Source organism: Cyphomyrmex costatus, unplaced genomic scaffold (genome assembly GCF_001594065.2).
Source record: "Cyphomyrmex costatus isolate MS0001 unplaced genomic scaffold, Ccosl1.0 scaffold413, whole genome shotgun sequence".
NCBI lineage: Eukaryota > Metazoa > Arthropoda > Insecta > Hymenoptera > Formicidae > Cyphomyrmex > Cyphomyrmex costatus.
Genome location: NW_017278351.1, coordinates 603661 through 624968, shown reverse-complemented (window position 1 = coordinate 624968; position 21308 = coordinate 603661). Strand labels below are relative to the sequence as shown.

Below are 21308 nucleotides of genomic sequence, written 5' to 3'. Positions count from 1 at the left end.
AAATTACTTAGGTAATCATATTTTTATAAGTTATACATACTGAATATACATAAATATATTCACATGAGTTATTAGTATATATTTATGATTGAAAATGTTACTTCATAAAATAACACGCGATTTATTCGCTAAGTATAATAATTATCGTTACTTAGAAAGTAAATAATTCGTTTCTTTTTTCTATTAATTTTTTGTAATGTTGAAATAAGATATTAGATTTAAATCAATGAAAACCGATGAAAACATGCCGCAATGGTCAAGCTGGATCTTGGGCTTGCTTCTATATAATTGTGTGTGTGTGTGTGTGTGCATGTGAATTTATAAACTACATATATGCAGATTTTTAATTGTGCGCCGAATTTTTCAGACTTGAAACGCATTTCTACTAACCCACTGCCGTAATATCACGAGTTAAATTGACTAACAATTTAACAATTTTTGATGTTCTTTGCACATCTTAGATTGATCTTAATAATATTGAATGACATATTAAAATCTGTAAATAATAATTTTTTTATTACGAAAATATTATCTTGGCCGGGAGTCGAACCCGGATCTCTTGCATTCCGTGCAAGCGTCCCAAGCCTTTAGACGTCTCTAGTTTTGAATAAGAAACAAGTCCATAGTGTGTAAAAGTCGATAGAATTAAGGAGCTTCGAAATATATAAATTTAAAAAAAAGTTCAGAAACACGAAAAAATCTCGTTTTAGCAAGTTACACTAAAGTTTCTGAGATCCAGTGTGTATAGGTATAGGTAGGGTTGATAATTGTTAAATCGAGGTATATAATTGTTTAGAATCCTCCCATACCACCGATTTTGATAAAATTAGGCTCATTCGACGTGTTTTTGCATGAAATAAAGGAATCTGGCAAGAAAAAGTGTTGCTCCGTTCTGTGAATCGAAATATTAAGCGTTAAAATTAACTTTTAAGGTTAGAAAAATCTGTTGACTTAATTAGTTTTTCGAGGAAGGGGGTGGAGGAATCCGGTTCAAGGGGCAATGACACTTTTTCTTACCAGATTCTTTCATGCGAAGACGCGTCGAATAAATCTAATTTGGTAATTATTTAGAAAAGTTGCCCTCAATTTTGATGAAATTAGTCTCATTCGATGCGTTTTTGATGCTCCTGAAAATGTACTTTCTTTTTAAACGCACAGTCAACACAAATATCGTTCTATCATTTGTTGAATGTCAAAAAGGGATAGAACGACATTTAAGTGTCGAGTATGTTTTCTAAAAGGAAAGCAGTCTTTATCTTCGCTTTGCTAAATGAATGAGGGTAAAATATACTTAAAAAAGTAGATTTGGAAAAGATTAGACAGATCCCTACAAGGTAAGCCGTATCATGTACTAAAAATAAAGCCATACCGTTATATATAGTTATCGATAATAAAAAATTCATTTATATTCTTTTTGTATCACAAAATACAACGTAATTCCTCAGTGTTCATTAATTAGAAATTAAGGGAGCTTTGCTTCCCGAAACCTCCCCCTTCGGCGCACGCTTGCATTACAGTATTTCGTGACTATGACACATTTCCTAACCTTAATAATCGTCAACGCTTTAACGCTTCCTATCGTAGTTCGCAGGGTAGAGCGACTTTTTCTGCCAAATTCTTTCGTTTCATAGAAAAAATGCATCAATTGAGACTAATTTCATTAAAATCGGAGGTGAGACACCTTTCTAAATAAATATCTTTATTATTGTATTGTATTTTTATTCGATTTTTCTTTCAAACATTATTTATTTACATCTTATTAATATTTATTATTTATAAGCGAGAAAAGGCATAAAGAAAATAATTAAAAATACAACATACAAATAAATACATAGTTAATAATAAGTCACTTTCAACACTTACCACAATTTCTATACAATAACAGTTAACACAGGAATTTTTGAATCATTTTGCACTTCTACTTTTAGATGATGCCCCACAAGCTGACCATCTGGCTATAAACTTTCAATTTTAGAGAAAGCGTTCTGCGCCATGAGTACAGCACTGCGGTAGCCGAGACAAGAGAAACGCATAAGAGAATCAACCAATCAAAATGCTTCTCATCCGTGAAGTGGGAGGAAAAGAAGCATTGTGATTTGTTGATTCTCTTAGGATTGGATTATACTGGCCGTAATCTGTTAACTTATGCCGTAATCTGTAAAAATTGACCAATTATAATCGATTATTCCCCTCTCATTCGACTGTGATTGGTCTATTTTTACAGATTACGGCATAAGTTAACAGATTACGGCCAGTATAAACCAACCTTAAGGAGCCTACAGACCAGAGCGGCGTAGCGGTGAAGCGGTGAGCGATAGCCAATGAGAGCCATGTTTTTACGCAAAATCATGGCTCTCATTGGCTATCGCTCGCCGCTTCACCGCCGCTCTGGTCTGTAGGCTCCTTTATGCATCATGCAAAAGTGTGTGCTGCGGCCTTTAACCGGTGAACTGCTCTGCTCTGATTGGTTAGTTTCCAACATTCAACTGTAATCAATCGCAACAGAGCGCGCAACCTGTAGTGTGATTACGCCTTTACGGAGGTTTATGTCATATTGGGAAAGAATACATCCAGCGATGTTTTCTTACGCGTTAATTTATAGCATGTAATATACAATTTTCTTTTCGTTTAAAGTTTATACTTTGCAATAACAAAATGGCATCACTTGCTCGCGTTGGTTTCGTGAAACTCGGATACAACAATCTTACTAGACAATTATGTAAGGTTAGTATTGATACACATTAACAGTTTTTATTTTAACATCTAAATACGTTTTACAAAAACGAACATATTGGTAGTTAATCATTAATACGAGATTCATCATATCTTTTCATGAAACTATAAAGAAAGTATTATAAATAATGCAGAAAAAAGGTGCATATATATATATATATATATACACACATACATATTTATAATAAAATATTTTAGGACCTATATATTCTTGTATGACATTTTTTCTTATTTCTGCTGAATTTTATAATTTTTTTAACACAATATGATTTCTGTAATTATTCTGCATATAAAAGCATTAAGGTAAAGATATTAAAAAACCAATTTATGTGAGATATCTAATTATTCTGACACTCTGACATAAAACATAAAATGTCTCGTGAACTATTAATTTTTTAGCAACTGTATCCTAATACTTTTACGCATAGAATAATAAGATGAATCAATTAGTATGCAGAAAATAAATACTTAATGTTAAAGAAAATTATGCAATTTACAATGTGCAACTATATATGTATTTTCTAAAATAGCTACTGTTTATTTTCTTTGTACCAATTGATTCATCTTATTATTCTATACACAAAAGTATTGTGTACAGTTGCCAAAAAATTAATAGTTTACGAGGTATTGTATGTTTTGTATCAAAATGTGTCAGAATTATTGGAAAATGTAAAATATTTTGTAAACTATTGGTCTCTTTATATCTGTACCTTCTTCTTCTTGTACGATTATATTCTGATTCAAATTATTTCGTAATAAGTAAATCTTATTCATTAGATTCAACACTATTGAAGAGGCTTTTTTAAATTTTTTATCGATCTTAATAGTTTTCAAAATACTGGTGTGTACAGATTAAATTGAATGTCTTGTATATACAGTAAGACATCTAACTTTCATATCTATAAATTTGTAAATTATAAATTGTACGAAAAATTGTTACACATAAAAGTTGCATTACTTCGAGGGATTATTACATGAATTTTCTTGTTAGTTTTTGTTTCCTTGAATATTTCTCGTTCAGGTTTAGAACAATTAATGATAATTAATGATATACACAAAATTAAACATCTTAAGGTGATGCTGGACCCGCCTGAATTATCGATAGAACAGATTTTTAATTACAATTAAAATATTACATATATTAAGAAAATATTTACATAAATTAAATAAAACATTACATACATTAAATAAGCCATTAAGTAAAACGTTATGTATTTCTTGTTTTGCTATATTTTATATATCGCCTGAATGTGAGGTTATGTACACTAAAATCATATTTCTCATGCCATTTCTCTTGTAAGCTTTAAAATCATAATTTGGTTTTATATCTATAAGAAGGTCTTATAATACTCTTATAAATTAGTCAAAGTACCATGTAACGGGAAAGTACTTTTTGTTTGGATATATGCTTGCATTTGTTTATATATATGTAAAGAAAGAAAACCTACATGATAATAGAAAACTGTATGTTACAATTTTTGGGGGATCTCTCATACCGATTTGTACTTTTCCGCATTTATTTATTTTTCTTTTTATTCTGTAGAAGAAATTTTTATTCTATATAAGGAAAACGAAATGGCATGAGAAATACGAAATGAGTTTTGTCTGTAACTCCCTTGTGTGGCACAAAAAATGTATATACGTTCATAAAAAAAAACAAAGTTGACTTTCACATTTTTAAAATGCCTTTACTTATAAAAGAAACTTATACATTATATATATAATGATTTCTTTAAAATTATGTAAATTTTGTATTTTTTTTTCGTATAACTTATAATTTACAAATTTTTTGAAATGTGCAAATTAGGTGTCTCATCCTGTACATGAATATAAATTCTGTCAGAGTAAAATGTCACTGTACTTCTAATTTGTGTGGATACAGGTAACAGCTACCAGCAATGTAATGCAATTGGCCTTCATTGCACAAAAAGCGAAACGAATAAATTGTCGACATCTCGCACCGTTTGATTATCTGCATAAAAAATATGGGTTTTGGGCACAAATGTTTGATCCGATGGTTGATCGTTGCGATGAGAATTCCAAGGTGATCGTCGTCGAAGGTCCGATTGCTGCAGGAAAGTCTAAAGTGGCCGCAAAATTGGCTGAGGAGTTTGAGATGGTCTATCTACCACCACCGACTTTCGATGAGTATTATATAAATGAATATGGATACGATATACGTACGCTGGACGATAGATTGTCTGTGGGTTCACAATCGTGTGACGTGCAGAAATTTCTGACAAATCCGTATCATCCCAATGTGCCCATGTTTCAATTTCATTATTTTCAATTGAAATTCGATCAGTATATCACTACTCTACTGCATTTGCTCTCAACTGGCCAAGGAGTGGTGCTCAACCGTTCTTTCTATAGCGATTATGTATTCGCAAAAGCGATGACTAACGCTGGTTATATGCGTTCGGAAGCATTAACATTTTACCATGAAATCGTAGACATGGCCAAGTTACAGATGTTGAGACCTCATTTAATCATTTATTTGGACGTACCTGTGAATACAGTTATGGTAATTTGAATTTATTAATACAAATGATACACTGCTTGCTTTCCATTTTTCACTATGTGTTTGTAAAGAATATTTTGTCTTGTTTTAACATATTAATATTTGTAGGAAAAAATAAAAAAACGTAGCATACCATACGAAGTAAATTCAAAAGTACTCACCTCAGAGTATCTCCAAGATATTGAAAATATATACAAGTTGGATTATTTGAGAAGTATTGAAGAACATTCTCATGTTCTAATCTATGACTGGACAAACGAGGGAGACATTACTTACATGGTCGAAGATATTGAAACGCTAAATTTTGATTATGAGGATAAAACAGCTAAGAAAATGTCTGATTGGAGATTTGAAAGCGTTCAGGATCTTCGAACTAAAAGACAATATTATGAAAATAGATATCACTTACATATAGACTATTGGAGAAACAAGTATTCAATACCAGAATTGCACTATACAGCTGAAGAAAAGAAAGAAATGTATGAAATAATGCAAACGGTATGAATATGTCTATAAATACGTTATTTAGAAATTTGCAAATTAAAATACTACAATAAAAAATTTTTCAAAAATTAAGTTAAAAACAATATTTAAAAATAAAAAGTTACGTCAAAGTTGATTATTGAGTGCTAATAATTAAATTTTAAATATTTAATAATTCAGTTAATACAAATTTACAAACGTTTTTATCTCTATGAGGTCTTTAGCATAAACAAAACAATTAAACATAAACGGAAATCACATTATTACAAGTCGATTACGTCAATATATCGTTAAATTCTTTAAAATATAATAAAACTTTTTAAAGTCATAAATGTTCGTATATAAAGTAATTATTTTTTTCTTTCAATTGTAAGAACCGCACGTCTTCTAATATGTTTTCCATTAATGAACAACAGTAATAACATCAGAATGTCTCATTACACATGACTGAATGTTTTTTCTTAAAATGAACTTGTTATATCTCGATTTACAAAGGTGGATAAACTTAAGTATAAATAATTAATTTTTATACCAACTAAAAAGTATTATATGAGATATAAAAATAAATATTATATAATATCAAATCTTATTTAGACCGTAAGAGTTTAAAATTAAATACTGATGAGAATAAGTCATTTATATTGCCATTTATACACAATTATATGAAATATATTTGTCTAAAGATTCGGTGTTGCTACCATCAACGCGGACTTCTTGGCTGAAAGCTCAGGAGCCTTTAAGGGATTGTTATATATAATTATTGTGATCTGGTTACAGGTACCCGGATATAAGTACACTAAAGGATATAACACCAATTTAGGAGATAAAAATATTTTGTGGAAAAAAGATCCTCCCTTTTATTTATCAACTCTAAGACCTAGTGCACGCGAAGTAGATGTGCTGGTTAATGAAATGGAGAAACTCAAGGCCGCGGCGACGGTGTGAGAACGAAAAAAAAGATATATCTAGGAAAGAAATAGAGCTTGTAAATAATAATTGAAGTAAAAATAAATGTTACTTTCAACTGGGAAATGTCTGCAATCTTTGTTTCTATTGAATTAATTTTTTTCATTTTAATGCTATATTTTATAATTTATAATAATGGAAAAATGTGTAATTATTATAATTTTTTTTTAATATAAACATATAGATAATTATAGATATGTATTTACGTAATTTTACGTGTATTTGAAAAGTATATACCAAATGCCTTAGAAAATGTATTATTTAATTTAAAACATATATAGGACTTAATATATGTTTTAAGGCCTCGGTAGTCTAATTGGTATAAGGACGCTCGTACGGAATGTAAGAGATCCGGATTCGACTCCCGGTCGAAATAAAATTTTTCGCAATATAAATTAATTATTTACAGATTTTTAATGTCATTCATAGATTTTAAAATGTTATTCAACATTATTAAAATCCAAGATGCTATAGGCATCAAAAGCGTATACCTAGCTGCTTTGCCGTCGTGAAATTCACGCCGAAGTTATAACATCGATGTTATGAAACTGGCCAATCATAGCTATTCCTCTGAAGAATGGAATGACTGTGATTGGCCACTTTCATAATATCGACGTTATAACTTCGGCGTAAATCGAACCGTGTAATTATATTCGGGAAGGTTCCGATTGCTACATGTACGATTGCACACATTGTTCGCTGATTGGCCAATTTAAAAATAATATAACCTGATTGATAAAGCACGAAAAAGTTACTAGGCACCGATCGATGTAAGTGGTGTGTGCAATCGGGAATGTAGGCAAATGGGATTCTCCCGTTATATTCAAGATAAAGTTTGTTAGACAAAGGCGGATAATCGATCGATTGATTTCATGAAATTATTTACGCCAAAAAAGTTTTTTTTTTATTATCCTCAACGCGAGCTATTGAAAATTTAAAGGATATTTGCTATAGTTGTTAGGAATTTTTGGGGGATTTAAATACGTTTAGGGGGCACCTTTTAAAATCATCTGGCAACACTGATATGTATATATATATATATATATGTTTACAAAACTACATGTAAATTTTATAAAATTAATATTACATTATCAACTTTTTACTCCTAAGTATATAAATGTCAACAGTCACGTGAAATTCTATGAGACACTAATATAATATGTATAAAGTATCGCGTCTCGGTACTCAACTTATATGTGTACTAGATTTTATTTTCGTGACTAACGATTTAAATTTGAATTTATGAAATGTCGCACTTGTGTGTGTGTTTCAAATCGCTGTGATTGCGCGTCTCATTTCCATCACAGCTGGTTACAGCTTCGCGCTCTGCGACGAGTGCGACACTCCACCTCTGGTATGCGTTATGCGATAAACGCAGATCCACTGTAATGTTGTAATCCCGTATCAAGATTCTGATGCGCGGTTGAGAAAAAGTGAGAAGTCGAAAGCGAATCCTCCGAGAGGCTCGGGACTCATCGAACGAAAATTCGATAAGATAAAACTTCGGTAAGATGCGTTATGTCAAACGCGTCGCCGTCAGTCCGTGAGTGTCTCGCGTTCGTTACTCGCAGTTTATTATAACCTTTCGCGTCTTTAACGGTTTGCTGTGACGCTCGCAAAGATCCCAACATCGAATCTCCTCACCCTACGACTTCGCAGTGTACTCTCGTCGCACTTTACATTCGCAACGAAATCGAAAACATGTCCGACCAACATCCGACCGAGTCTGTGGAGGACGACAGCTCCGTCACGATGCTCGATGTTCTCCAAATAGAAAATCAACTCGAAGAGGATGCACATGCCGTTCTCGGCGCATCAGACGATCAGAATTGTACTTACAGTAAGGTAGCAATGCCTTTAATCTTTTGTCTGCGACAATATCGCACTTTACAGTTTTTGTTCTCCATTTAACTAACTGGTTTGTCCTTTTGAATAACTGTTGTAGGGATATATGAGACAGGCGTTGTACGCATGCAAAACGTGCTGCATGGACAAAATTCGAGCTGCCGTCTGTTTGGCATGTAGCTTTCACTGTCATGAAGGCCACGAACTTGTAGAACTGTATACAAAGCGACACTTCAGATGCGACTGTGGAAATACTAAGTTTGATGGCAAACAGTGTAATCTGGAGAAAGTAATGCATCTTTCACTTAGATACCTTTGTATGTTCTATATAAAATTTCTTGATTAACCGATGTTTATTATTTCTAGATAAAATCTGCTACCAATATTGAGAATAAATACAATCAGAATTTTGATGGTGTTTATTGCACCTGCGCAAGACCATATCCTGATCCCGATGGTGATGAAGATGACATGCTGCAATGTATAATATGTGAGGATTGGTATCATTTGAAGGTAAATTACAAAATAATCTCTATGTAACTTGTATTGACCTCTTTTGAACTTTGTATTCAGCGTTTGGAAAATTTATATGTATATATAAAATTAAACTTTAGAAAAGTCAAAATGAGTATCCATTAGATAAAAGTTAAAGAAAATAATGAAAAAAAGTAAAGTGTTGTTGATTGAGTTGACGAGGTAAACTACAAGAAATATGCAATCAAAAATTAAAGTTTTTATTTAAGAAATTGAAGATGACCTTTAACTGTAACTTTTAAACGACTATCCAAGGTCATCATCTTGTCCTCTTCTGAATCATACAATTTTTGTCTGAAACATTTTTTTTGTATCATTCGTATTTGTCGAGATATTTGTCTTGATTAGATTAAAATAACTCATAGTCTGTATAGTCTATTTAATAAAGATAAATTTTAAAGGACTACTGTGATTTTTTTAGCATTTGGAATGTGACAACAGTGCACCAGCAGATAATGCATATGATGAAATGATCTGTGCAGGCTGTATGAGGAAACACAATTTTCTATGGAAATATGCAACAAAACATGCAGGTTGCTTGGACTTTTGTGATATCCACACAAACTTAATTATTATTGTTATTGTACATTATTATTGTTAATGTATTTAATTGTAAGCTTATCAATATATTATTTTGCTGCGAGTAGTCCTAAAGAAAGCGGATGTGAAATTGGATGTATCTGAAAAAAATGAAGAGATAGACGTGAATGAGTTGCCCAAAGAATGTCAAATGCCAAAACTTAATTGTGCAGATTCTAAGGGAAGCTGTTTTTGGATAGAGGGCTGGAGAACTGCACTATGCACTTGCGACGAATGTAAATCGGTGGGATATTGACTTTTTTCACGTACTTTCATTATTGCTGACATATTATATTTGTTAAAAGATTTGTGCATCTTTGCATGACAATCTTTTATTACATTTGGTATTATTATTGCAGTTATATAATGCAAAAGATATTGCATTTTTACTCGATCCAAAAGATAGTGTACAAGCATATGAGGAAGCAGGTAAAATGAATAAACAAGAATCTCAATATGAAAAAGGCATGAAGGCTCTTGCCAGCATGGGGCATGTACAAAAGTTGACAGCGATTGAAGGTAAAGCACTATGAGATTAAAAATATTCTACAAAATATATTTTTGAAAATATTAAATTTTTCAAAAAATATTTACCACATTCACTAACGTTTAAGCTGTTTATAATCGTTTACAGAATATAACAATATGAAAGAACGGCTTATGCAATACCTACAGAAGTTTGCTGAAAACAAGAAAGTCGTACGCGAAGAAGATATTAAAGAATTCTTTTCGGAAATGGAATCCAAAAAACGTCCTAAAGTAACAGTGCCAACGTATTGTCGTTGAAAGCTTGTATTTATCCCCATAGTTAACAATGATCCAAATAAAAATAAGCATTTTATTGTTTCTATAGCAGGATGTCGTATATATCTTGAGTTTTAAGAATTTTATATTTAATGTTTAATTGGTACATGTCACTGAATTGAAAAATCTCCGAATAAAAATTTCCATACACATAATTATAGGAGAAGATGGAAAGAAATGTAAAGAGAACGTAATTTGCAGATATAAATATAATGTCAAGAGAGAGTATTAAGAAATAATTCGCAGTTTCTGTTTATGTATTATAACATTTAATCTCTAATTCGATTTAATTACAAATAAATTTTTTATTGAAAGATATAACGAACAAGTCCTTGTTTATTTTCTGTTTCCCTGTCATTTCTTTTCTTGCTTCCATTACTTTATATTTGCGTTTCACACTATTGACGGAGCAAAACATCTTGCCTTTTTTATAGACTTGTTAGATTATTTTACAGATTTTTATGTAGATTAATTTTATCGATATATATTTAATATTTTTTGAGATTTTAAAGGAGGACGTTCAAAATATAATCGCGGTGACGTAGGTATCATACAGTAGTAGATAATATTTATTTTATACATATATATAATTGCTGTTATACATATACAGAATATCTTCGACATATTCACAATGATGGAACATTGCTGAGATTCACTCATTAACATAATCGCGTTTTAGCTAACGTTTCTCGTGATTGCTTTGATATCCGCATTTTTCGTATTATCTTGCTTTATGAAGAATCTTTGGCAGTTTGAACATGGCCGGAGACACTACCGCGTCTCCTGATATCGAAAAATAAATTCGATAAACTATGCAGGCAACTTGTAAATTATATCTTTTATTTATTAAAAAATGAATACATGTACATGTAAAAAAAACGTAGAAAGCTGCTTAAATTTTGTTACAAACATAAAATGCAGTTTCCTATAACACGTGAAAAATAATGTAATACATGAAAATTGTATTGTTTTATTCGATACAAATGTTTAATATCATGTAATAGTAATAAAAGATTATAATTGCCTCAAACACAAGCATTATTAGACATTATCTTTAAGGAAGGTTGTTGAAATACACATATTAAGAAATAAAATCCAAATGCAAAAAAATATGTGTATCAAATCTATTACAAATTATTAACGAATAACAATAAAAACATAAGATTAGTACATTCTTTTTTATACTTTTTTAAAAAATACTTTTTTCTATCTAGTGACATATATTTTCTCTTACAAGATTCAATTATTTAATAGATGCTATACATTTCGTGTATGCTTCGTCTTTACGATCACTCGCTGTACATATTTCTTTATATTTTTTAAAAAATTTTCTTATCCTTACCTGGTATATACAGTATGTTTCATTTTAATCCGACCACGCAGGTATCTCTGTCAAAATGAATGATATCAAAAAATGGTCTCTACAAAAGTTGAAGGGGACAGAGGGGACCACCCAATGATACTAACAACCTTGACCTTGAACTCGATTTTCAAGGTCATTTGAAGGTTGAAGTGGTATTTTTAAATGGGAACCCCTATTTTTAACCCCGGAATCGGGTAGAGCGGGAAAATTTACGTCTAAAATGACATTAAAAAAAATTTTTTTTTTTATTTTATTTTATTTTTTTCTTTAAATTGTGATGTTCTCTAACGCGTGCTAGTAAAATGGCCTCTACAAAAGTTGGAGGGGACAGAGGGGGCCACCCAATGGTACCAACAACCTTGACCTTGAACTCGATTTTCAAGGTCATTTGAAGCTTGTTGATACCATTGGGTGGCCCCCTCTGACCCCTTCAACTTTTGTAGAGGCCATTTTACTAGCACGCGTTAGAGAACATCACAATTTAAAAAAAAAATAAATAAAAAAAATAAAAAAATTTTTTAAATGTAATTTCAGACGAAAATTTTCTCGCTCTACACGATTCCGGGGTTAAAAATAGGGGTTCCCATTTAAAAATACCACTTCAACCTTCAAATGACCTTGAAAATCGAGTTCAAGTTCAAGGTTGTTGGTACCATTGGGTGGCCCCCTCTGTCCCCTTCAATTTTTGTAGAGGCCATTTTTTGATATCATTCATTTTGACAGAGGTACCTGCGTGGTCAGATTAAAATGAAACACACTGTATATTTTTCTATTCCAAGATTCAATTAGTAAATACGATTTTGTGTACGCTTCGTCTTTACATTCACCCACTGTAAACAGTATTTGTTTCACATATCTTTCATGTAGCGGTATGAACATTAATAACCTGATCAAAAAAAATCAAGTTACATATGGTTACATAAAAAATTTTGTAATTCAGCTACATATTTTAAAGAATCATACGTCAAAAAGTTCTTTTCTTTTAATTATATCATTCTGCCTATTAATGTCCTATTCATATATACAGTTACACGATGTATGGTATTATTTGTAATACCACTTGATTATCTTTAAGCACGTGACATTTAAAAATAGCGTAATGATTTGGAACATTTCGTTACGTATAATTTATCAATATTAATTACATGATGTCGTCTTGTAACACGCAGTCACGTTATCTTTTTAGAAAGGTTCTATCAGATATCGAAGAAGAGAGCACAAATAATGCATAGAGCGGTATACGCGCGAATACTTTACTTATTTTATTTTAAGAGAGTACAGTCGAGACAATATCACTCAATATTTAATCCATTCGTAGATTCGGTTACGGTACCATCACATTCAATTTCCCACATTGATGGAAAATTGCAGTTGTCTACACATGTAAATTGCCGGAAGCGCACTCGGAAGAGACGAATACAGATATACTCAGACTAACGTAACTCATTGTTATCCATTAATTCATAAAATAGACTGACAAACATTTATGAAAATTGAATCCTTCCCACGATTGTATTTATTCTTAGTCAAAAGTTTAAAAATCGTAAGAGAATTTTTAATAATCCTATTTTCACGTTTCATCATTGCAATCTCGTTTCTAATTAACATACCGAAGTTGGCTCGAGCCCTATACAAAGAAAATCAAATTTTGTATACAAATTTTATGAAAATAACATTTTCATGAAATTTGTATACATGACACACGCATAAAAGTACAACTCCTAAATGCTCACGTCCTAACACTAAAACATAAGTGTTACTGTAATTGTAAAAGCGTGACAACGTCTCTTTTAGTACAATGTATAGCTTCAGTTTCAAGAAAGTCAAACAGCCTTTAATTTGTAAGGGCGTACTACATTTAATAAAGCGAAGACGTAATGAAGGTATATAGTATATATATTAAAGTTATTTATAGAAATATGCAGGGAGAACTGGAACGTTTCGTACTTTAAACATTTTATCAACAATACACGTCAATCTCTATAGACGCAAAATGAACATAGAATGACACATAAACATAATTAATGTTTAAAATAATAAAATTATTATAAATCATTTCGATAATAATTTATATTTTTTAATATTATGAGGCTGTATTCTATATGTATATTATACGTCAATTTATGTAATATCCTTCGTACTTTTTCCTTAACATCGTTAAAATATAATTATCACATGCATTACTGTAATCTTCTTTGTATGACTGCAATTTGTATCCACAATACAATAACAAAAAGAATTTAACAGCCAATATTGCTAATATGACTCTTAATGACCGTATTATTATACAGTACATTCAAATAATAAAAATATTGAATGGATATATAATATTATTGGACGTAGACGTACAATCAATTAATAGTGCACCCATGCATACAACCATTAATGGTGCGCATTCATGCATTCATCCATTAATTAATGGTGCAAGAATACACAATATATACAATACTAAAATTTTAGCGAATGAAATTTTTCCTAATAGGATACAATAGAATTTATAAAATTTGCGGAATATATCCTGAATAAACAATTCGGTTTGAAATCGATTCAGTTTTAAATCAGTTTGACGTCATAGTTTGTAGACATTTTTTTTTTAAATCTTTGAAAAAAGATTGACTCCGATGATTAAACGTTGATAAAATATCATTTTTCTTTGTAAATTATTAGAAAATATGCTCGATATAACGTTAAAAATATATGACAGATTAAGCAATATCCGTTTGATTTTGTCTCAGTGGCTACTTCTAAGAAATAATATGTGCTCCTAAGGATGCTATACATTACACTACATAAATTAGAGTATCTCGTACAAAAATTATGTTCACTGGATATTTCCTACCTATGAGATTATAGCTCGTATAAATATTATATCTGTATCCTCAACTTCTTTCAACGTTGTTACGCATTACTTTTATTACTAGTACTTATAATTGTATTTAATTTTTTATATCGTTGTCCATCGCGGTTCGTTGATATCCTAAAAAATAAACAATTTTTCTTACAGAGTATACAGAAATTAAACGTCAAAACTTTGGTAACGCTTAGAAATCGACAAACTACGAAAAATACTTGTAAGAATATGCCAGTTTTACGTAGTTCTGGAGAATGTCGCAAAAGGAGAAAAACTTATAAAGTCATCTCTGCACTCTTCTATTTGTTAAACTTATTTATGCTTTATTTATTTGTTTGCGTGTTGTAGATATTATTTAAAGTAATGGTTTCTTGTTTCTTTCTCAGACAAGCAAGCATATTGTCGGTACGGACAGTCCGTCTTTCGGACAGACAGTGATTTCGTCGTATTTAGTGCATTGCGATTTCGATTCGGCGATTTCATCTGTTGTTGTATGTTTTTTCTCGACGATGTAATTTCCTACAATGTGCACCTCCACAGAAACATCCTGTATTATGAGGACATATGGTTAAAATGATCAAAACACATTATAGGCCAGTAAAATTAGACAAAAAAAGGGGGTTTTTGAAAAAGTGATGCTAACTTTACGGGACTTTTTCAGGGTTGTTTGGGAAATTAAGGAGAGCTTAAATCCAAGTTTGCGTATACTCAGACCCCTAGGGATTTTTTTAAGGGGGGGAAGGTAAAAATTTTGTTTACGCTATAACTCGGCACCAATTGATTGTACAGAAAAAATAAAAAGAAGGGTTTTGTAGGTTTTTCGAAGCTCTACAAGTTTCCTTTGGACGACTTTTCCCTAAAATTAATATTTAACGAATTATCGTTAAAAAACAGTAAAAAAAGTAAACTTTTTTGGTTTTTCGCTTATATCTTTTTTGGGTCAATAAATAGAATTTGTTCATGTATGAGAAAGTTGTAGAGCTTGAAAAGACGAACAAAATCACCGTGTCAAATTTTTCGATCGGTTGAAAAATAAGGTCGAAGGCAGCGTCTGAAGTTGCGCTATCTATTCGCGCCCGTCAATAAAAAGTTGTTCAACATACTTTACATTCCCAACACAAGATTCATATTCTTATTTTATACTCTTATCGTTAATAACAATAATATAGATAATAATAAACTATTTACCTTGATTATTAAAACTATTGTGCTATAATGTTCATATATTTGCAATGATATAAACGTTACATTTTTATATTGAAATATATTGGTCGTTTAACAGTTCGAAAAGGCTGTTTTTTTTCTATTTTTGCTCTCCAACGGATGTAATTTTCAATATTTTTTTATGAAATAAGCACCAATCGTTATATATATTCACCCTCTTCAAATTTGTCATACATCATTTTTCATTTCGATCATTGGCACAGAGATATAAGCGACAAACGCGCCGAGATCCGAGCGCGTGTCGCAGCGTCGATCCGCCGGTGCCGGACGGGCGCGAATAGATAGCGCAACTTCAGACGGTGCCTTCGACCTTATTTTTCAACCAATCGAAAAATCTGACACGGTGATTTGGTTCGTTTTTTCAAGCTCTACGACTTTCTCATACATGAACAAATTCTATTTATTGACCCAAAAAAGATATAAACGAAAAACCAAAAAAGTTTACTTTTTTTACGATAACTCGTTAAATATTAATTTTAGGGGAAAGTCGTCCAAAGGAAACTTGTAGAACTTCAAAAATCCTACAAAACCCTTCTTCTTATTTTTTCTGTACGATCAATTGGTGCCGAATTATAGCGAAAACAAAATTTTTACCTTCCCACCTCCTTAAAAAAATCCCTAGGGGTCTGGGTATACGCAAACTTGGATTTAACTCTCCTTAACTTCCCAAACAACCCTGAAAAAGTCCCGTAAAGTTAGCATCACTTTTTCACCAAAAGTCTAATTCGACTGGCCTATTACTCCTTCACGTCAGAATGAAATAACAACGTTTTTACATGTTTATGACATTCTCCAAAACGCAGTAAGACGAACATGTTTTTACGGGACCTTCTTTCATAATTTATCAATGCCCTACATACCCCCAGAAATTTTGACATTTTAGTTCTGTACACCATAAATGCTAAACACCTTGTGGTATATTACAATATTATATCATAATGTTATTACTACATCATAATATATAAAATGCCATTCAGAGCCGGACACTGGATGAACAGCGTAGCAAATTGTTTATTAAATTAAAACTTAGTCGTTTCGATCGTTAATCCTATATTATACTTTTCAATACAATTTGTCCTTTATATAAAATCTAATGTACATGTGAGAAGTAGATGTCGTTACATACATTCTAGAGATTTGTTTGCTATGTACAACTTCACATGAATAATTTCTCTATGTAAAACTTCTCATGTACAATAGATTTTATATAAGGTCAAATTGTATTGAAAAGGATCGTATTCACGATCGAAACGTCTAAGTTTTAATATAATAAAGAATTTTACTAAACAAATACATCCAGTATTTGGTTCTCATTGGCATTTAAATATTATGATTCAATTCACAGAGGCTTCTTTACACATTTTTTAATTGCGTTATTATTATATACAATAGAAGTGAAAAAGGATAAGAATATTATAATTGATTTTATAATTCTTTTATAAATGAATAAATTCGGTTGAAGACACAAAATTTTGATTTCCTTTAATGTTCATTGAAAAGATTTTCCTGAAAGATTCCTTTTACAAACGAGAAAGTGTTATTTTTATCGACATATTTACAGCTTTGTGACTGTTTAAATTTGATAACGAAGACTTTAATGCAAATAGAATACGAAGATATTTTTAATTAATGTGTAGATGTATAAACACGAAGACGTTTAAGTGAGAAAGAATAGAAAAACAGTAATATTATAAGTATATAATGGAAAGCTCTATAAGTATAAAACGACAAAGAGAAATGAAGTGATATCGACGATGTCAGATAACGTAATTTATTATTAATACGTACCTATACGTTATCTAACATCGACAAAATCACTTGCTCTTTAATGGGGCATATACATTTGACGGTTTCAAAAAATCGATTTTTTTTTAAAATGCATTTTTCGACAGTTTGAACCTTCAAGAATATTGTCCTAAAACCGTTTTTTGAAATTCCAATAAATAAAGAAGTTACAACACATTTTGTCGGGCAGTGCACAGGCGTGCGCTTGCCCTTTCTGAAGCGGCGCGACCCGCCGCGCCGGTAGAAGAGCCGAAATCTTATATAACTTTTTTTTTGTTCTATTTATAATATAACTTTCCTTTGAAATTGAAATGTAGGTAGTTCAAAAAACGATTCGTACAAAGTGAACATCGATGAATGCGAGCGATATCCGTCGGTGTTCACTCTGTACGCAATTTCAGAGAATTAGTAGCCTTTTGACGTGTCAGAATACGTGAATACAATTCTGCCTGTTTTCTTTCCATTTCTTGTTTTGAGTACGATGAATAGGCGTAAAAGTTCTCGAAAGTTACAGCAAGAGAAGACATTTTTCGGAAAAGTTTTAAGCAAGCGAAAAATGCCACCCAATAAATGACAAGTCGAGGGTAAAACCGCAATGACAGAAAGTTCAGCGAAAAATTATCAAATGGAGGCAAATGTTGAGCAGGAAGGTTCCCTGTGTGGCCCAGGAATTGACGATGACGTGTGAGTTGAATAAATTCAGTTTTACAATAGAGTAAAGCTGTTTAAAATCTTTAAATGCGTTTTTCTCAAAACCATGTTTTTAAAATCGGTTACAATGATAACTTGAAGACGGATCCACCGAATTGTTTTTTTTTTTTTTTAATTGAAAGCTTATGAAATTCGCTTGTCGTTGTCGTATCCGATTTTTAAAATTCGAATTCTTTCTATTTTTTTTTAAATAAACAAATAAAATTTTTTGTCGAAAATCGGTTCTTTAACTTTAAAAGATTGCCATTTTGTTTAAAATTCGAATTTTAAAAATCGGATACGACAACGACGAGGAAATTTATTCTACTTTAAGATGCAGTTTGATTTTTGCGTTTGAGATAAACGGGTAAGGAGAAATCATTGTAACCGCGGAATCATGCATGGTGTACACGGCTAACTACACGACAGTGAAGTGGGAAGACTTTCCAACAAAATTACTCTAAAAAAATTTATATAAAAATTACAAAAGGTGTAATTTGTTATGCAAGAAGTCCCGTTTTTATAATTTGTCTCTTGGTTCTAAAAAAAATTCATGAAGAATGCCTTTTCTTTTAGGCTTCAAACGTATATGCCCCCTTAACACTTCGATTGCAAACTTGCTCACATTTCTAAATTTAACGATTTGATATCTATGATGAGTCTTTCAACTCTGTGTTCTCCTTTATTGTTCATAGATTCTTAAAATTTTATCAAATAAGACTATGTCCGCTTCGTATTTATGGACATTTAACATTTTACCACTTTGACTATTCTAATTTATATACTCGCAACTGTAAAAAATATGAGGACTGCGTTACCGAAAAAGTTTGTAGATTTCAAATAGTTTCATAATTATAATTTACTGTGACATTGATAATGATTCGATCGGCGTCACATTTGTTGTAATTTCTCCATTGGGTTGAAAAATAATAACGTTTCTTCTTTACACAACTGGCTGTTAACCCTTCATTTGTTGTTTGTGATAATATTAAAGGACATACCTTGCAAGGATGTTGTCTTTTATTTTGTACTTCGAGTCCACATGATAACCAAGTACCATTTAGTATGGGAATTCTTTTCACATTCATTTATTCGTAATAACGTTAATTATTTTAATGAAACACAAATTTGTGCTGTTTTAGAGATCGAATATGCCTATAAAGTTCAATGTGTCATTTGTTACAACATAATTTAAGTATATAGGACGAAATAATGAATAATTTCTTTTTTCTTGATATTCAATGATGTACCCACCTAAACATATCTCCACAAAACACACAATGATAAGGTTTTTCGCCAATATGAGTTCTCTCATGAATATGCAAATGCGCTTTACTCTTAAATTCGTTATTACACGTTCCGCATTTGTATGATACACCTCCAGTGTATACGTCCTTATTAGACTTTAAACGTTCATCATTTCTGTGTTTTCTTTTCACGTGACTTGTTAGGTGTCCCTTTTGACTGCAAATAGACCATATTTTATTATTTACTATTTTTTATCAGTTAATTTAATTATTGATATTGGATTACTGAAGTACTTTCCTATCTCCTCTTTTTCACTTAAATACTCACCTACATTTATATTCACATAACTTGCATGTATAAGGTTTTTCGCCTGTATGAATTCTCTCATGAATATCGAATTTCGTTTTGTTCTTAAACTCTTTATGACACGTTCTACATTTGTATGATACACCTCCATTGTATATGTCCTTATTAGACTTTAAACGTTCATCATTTCTGTGCTTACTTTTTACGTGCCTTGTTAGGTTTCCCTTGTGACTACAAATAGACCATATTTTATTATTTACTATTTTTTATCAGTTAATTTAATTATTGATATTGGATTACTGAAGTACTTTCCTATCTCCTGTTGTTCACTTAAATACTCACCTACATTTATATTCACATAACTTGCATGTATAAAGTTTTTCGCCTGTATGAATTCTCTCATGAATAGCGAATTTCGCTTTGTTCTTAAACTCTTTATGACACATTCCGCATTTGTATGATTTACCTACAGTATACAGATGCCTATTAGACATGAAACGTTCATCATCTAAATGCATTGCCAGAATGTGCGATTCTAGGCTACCTTTGGACCTGCAAACCGACAGTTACAATTTTTATTACTTTTATCAGTTAATTTAATTATAGATAATGAATTATCAAGCATTTCCCTATATACTCTTGTAGTTCACGTAAATACTCACAAACATTTATATTCACATAATTTGCATTCATAATCTTTTACGCCTGTATGAGTTCTTTCATGCATATTACAATTCCATTTTATCTCGAACTCTTTATTACACGTTCTGCATTTGTATGATTTACCTCCAGTATTAGACTTGAAATGAATTCCCCGAATGTGCGATGATAGATTTCCTTTGGTCCTGCAAACCGACAGTTACAATTTTTAATACATTTAACGGTTAATTTAATCATTGATATTGAATTACCAAAACATTTCCTAACTCTTATTGTTCACTTAAATACCCACCTAGACATGTGACCACAAATATCACATTTAAAAGGCTTTTCGTTTTTATGAATTCTGTCATGAATACGCAAACAGTTTTTATTCTTAAACTCTTTTTTACACGTTCTGCATGTGTATGATACCCCTCCAGTATATAGATCCTTATTAGATATGAAACGATCATCATTCTTATGTATTGCCACCATGTGCGATGTTAGGTCACCATTGGTCCTGCAAACCGACAGTTACAATTTTTATTACATTTATCAGTTAATTTATATCAATAATATTGAATCACCAAAACATTTCCTAACTCTTATTGTTCACTTAAATACCCACCTAGACATGTGACCACAAATATCACATTTAAAAGGCTTTTCGTTTTTATGAATTCTGTCATGACGACTCAAATCGGTTTTATACTGAAATCCTTTATTACACGTTT

At 31.3% G+C, this 21308-nt stretch overlaps 2 protein-coding genes across 2 annotated transcripts; both read left to right on the top strand.

The window, feature by feature from the left end:
- The first annotated feature begins 2515 nt into the window (after positions 1-2515).
- Positions 2516-6723, top strand: ND-42 (NADH dehydrogenase (ubiquinone) subunit ND-42). The gene is made up of 4 exons (XM_018543995.1): positions 2516-2724; positions 4616-5257; positions 5363-5752; positions 6515-6723. Exons 1-4 carry the CDS (start codon positions 2656-2658, stop codon positions 6680-6682), a joined length of 1269 nt encoding a protein of 422 aa, XP_018399497.1. The 5' UTR covers positions 2516-2655; the 3' UTR covers positions 6683-6723.
- Positions 6724-8093: 1370 nt separating this feature from the next.
- On the top strand, positions 8094-10623 carry LOC108777180 (putative E3 ubiquitin-protein ligase UBR7). Its single transcript, XM_018543998.1, has 7 exons — positions 8094-8548; positions 8649-8837; positions 8915-9061; positions 9504-9615; positions 9730-9905; positions 10021-10180; positions 10296-10623. The coding sequence occupies exons 1-7, from the start codon at positions 8405-8407 to the stop codon at positions 10445-10447; spliced, it is 1080 nt and encodes a 359-aa protein (XP_018399500.1). The 5' UTR covers positions 8094-8404; the 3' UTR covers positions 10448-10623.
- The last annotated feature ends 10685 nt before the right edge of the window (positions 10624-21308 follow it).

What these genes read in the sequence shown, in the direction of transcription:
- LOC108777180 (XM_018543998.1), top strand. Translation starts at nt 8,405, where the DNA reads ATGTCCGACCAACATCCGACCGAGTCTGTGGAGGACGACAGCTCCGTC. An exon ending in AGAATTGTACTTACAGTAAG is followed by an intron (nt 8,549 to 8,648) that starts GTAGCAATGCCT and finishes TAACTGTTGTAG; the next exon opens with GGATATATGAGACAGGCGTT. An exon ending in ATATGCAACAAAACATGCAG is followed by an intron (nt 9,616 to 9,729) that starts GTTGCTTGGACT and finishes TGCTGCGAGTAG; the next exon opens with TCCTAAAGAAAGCGGATGTG.
- ND-42 (XM_018543995.1), top strand. Translation starts at nt 2,656, where the DNA reads ATGGCATCACTTGCTCGCGTTGGTTTCGTGAAACTCGGATACAACAAT. An exon ending in TACCTGTGAATACAGTTATG is followed by an intron (nt 5,258 to 5,362) that starts GTAATTTGAATT and finishes TAATATTTGTAG; the next exon opens with GAAAAAATAAAAAAACGTAG. An exon ending in TGTATGAAATAATGCAAACG is followed by an intron (nt 5,753 to 6,514) that starts GTATGAATATGT and finishes ATCTGGTTACAG; the next exon opens with GTACCCGGATATAAGTACAC.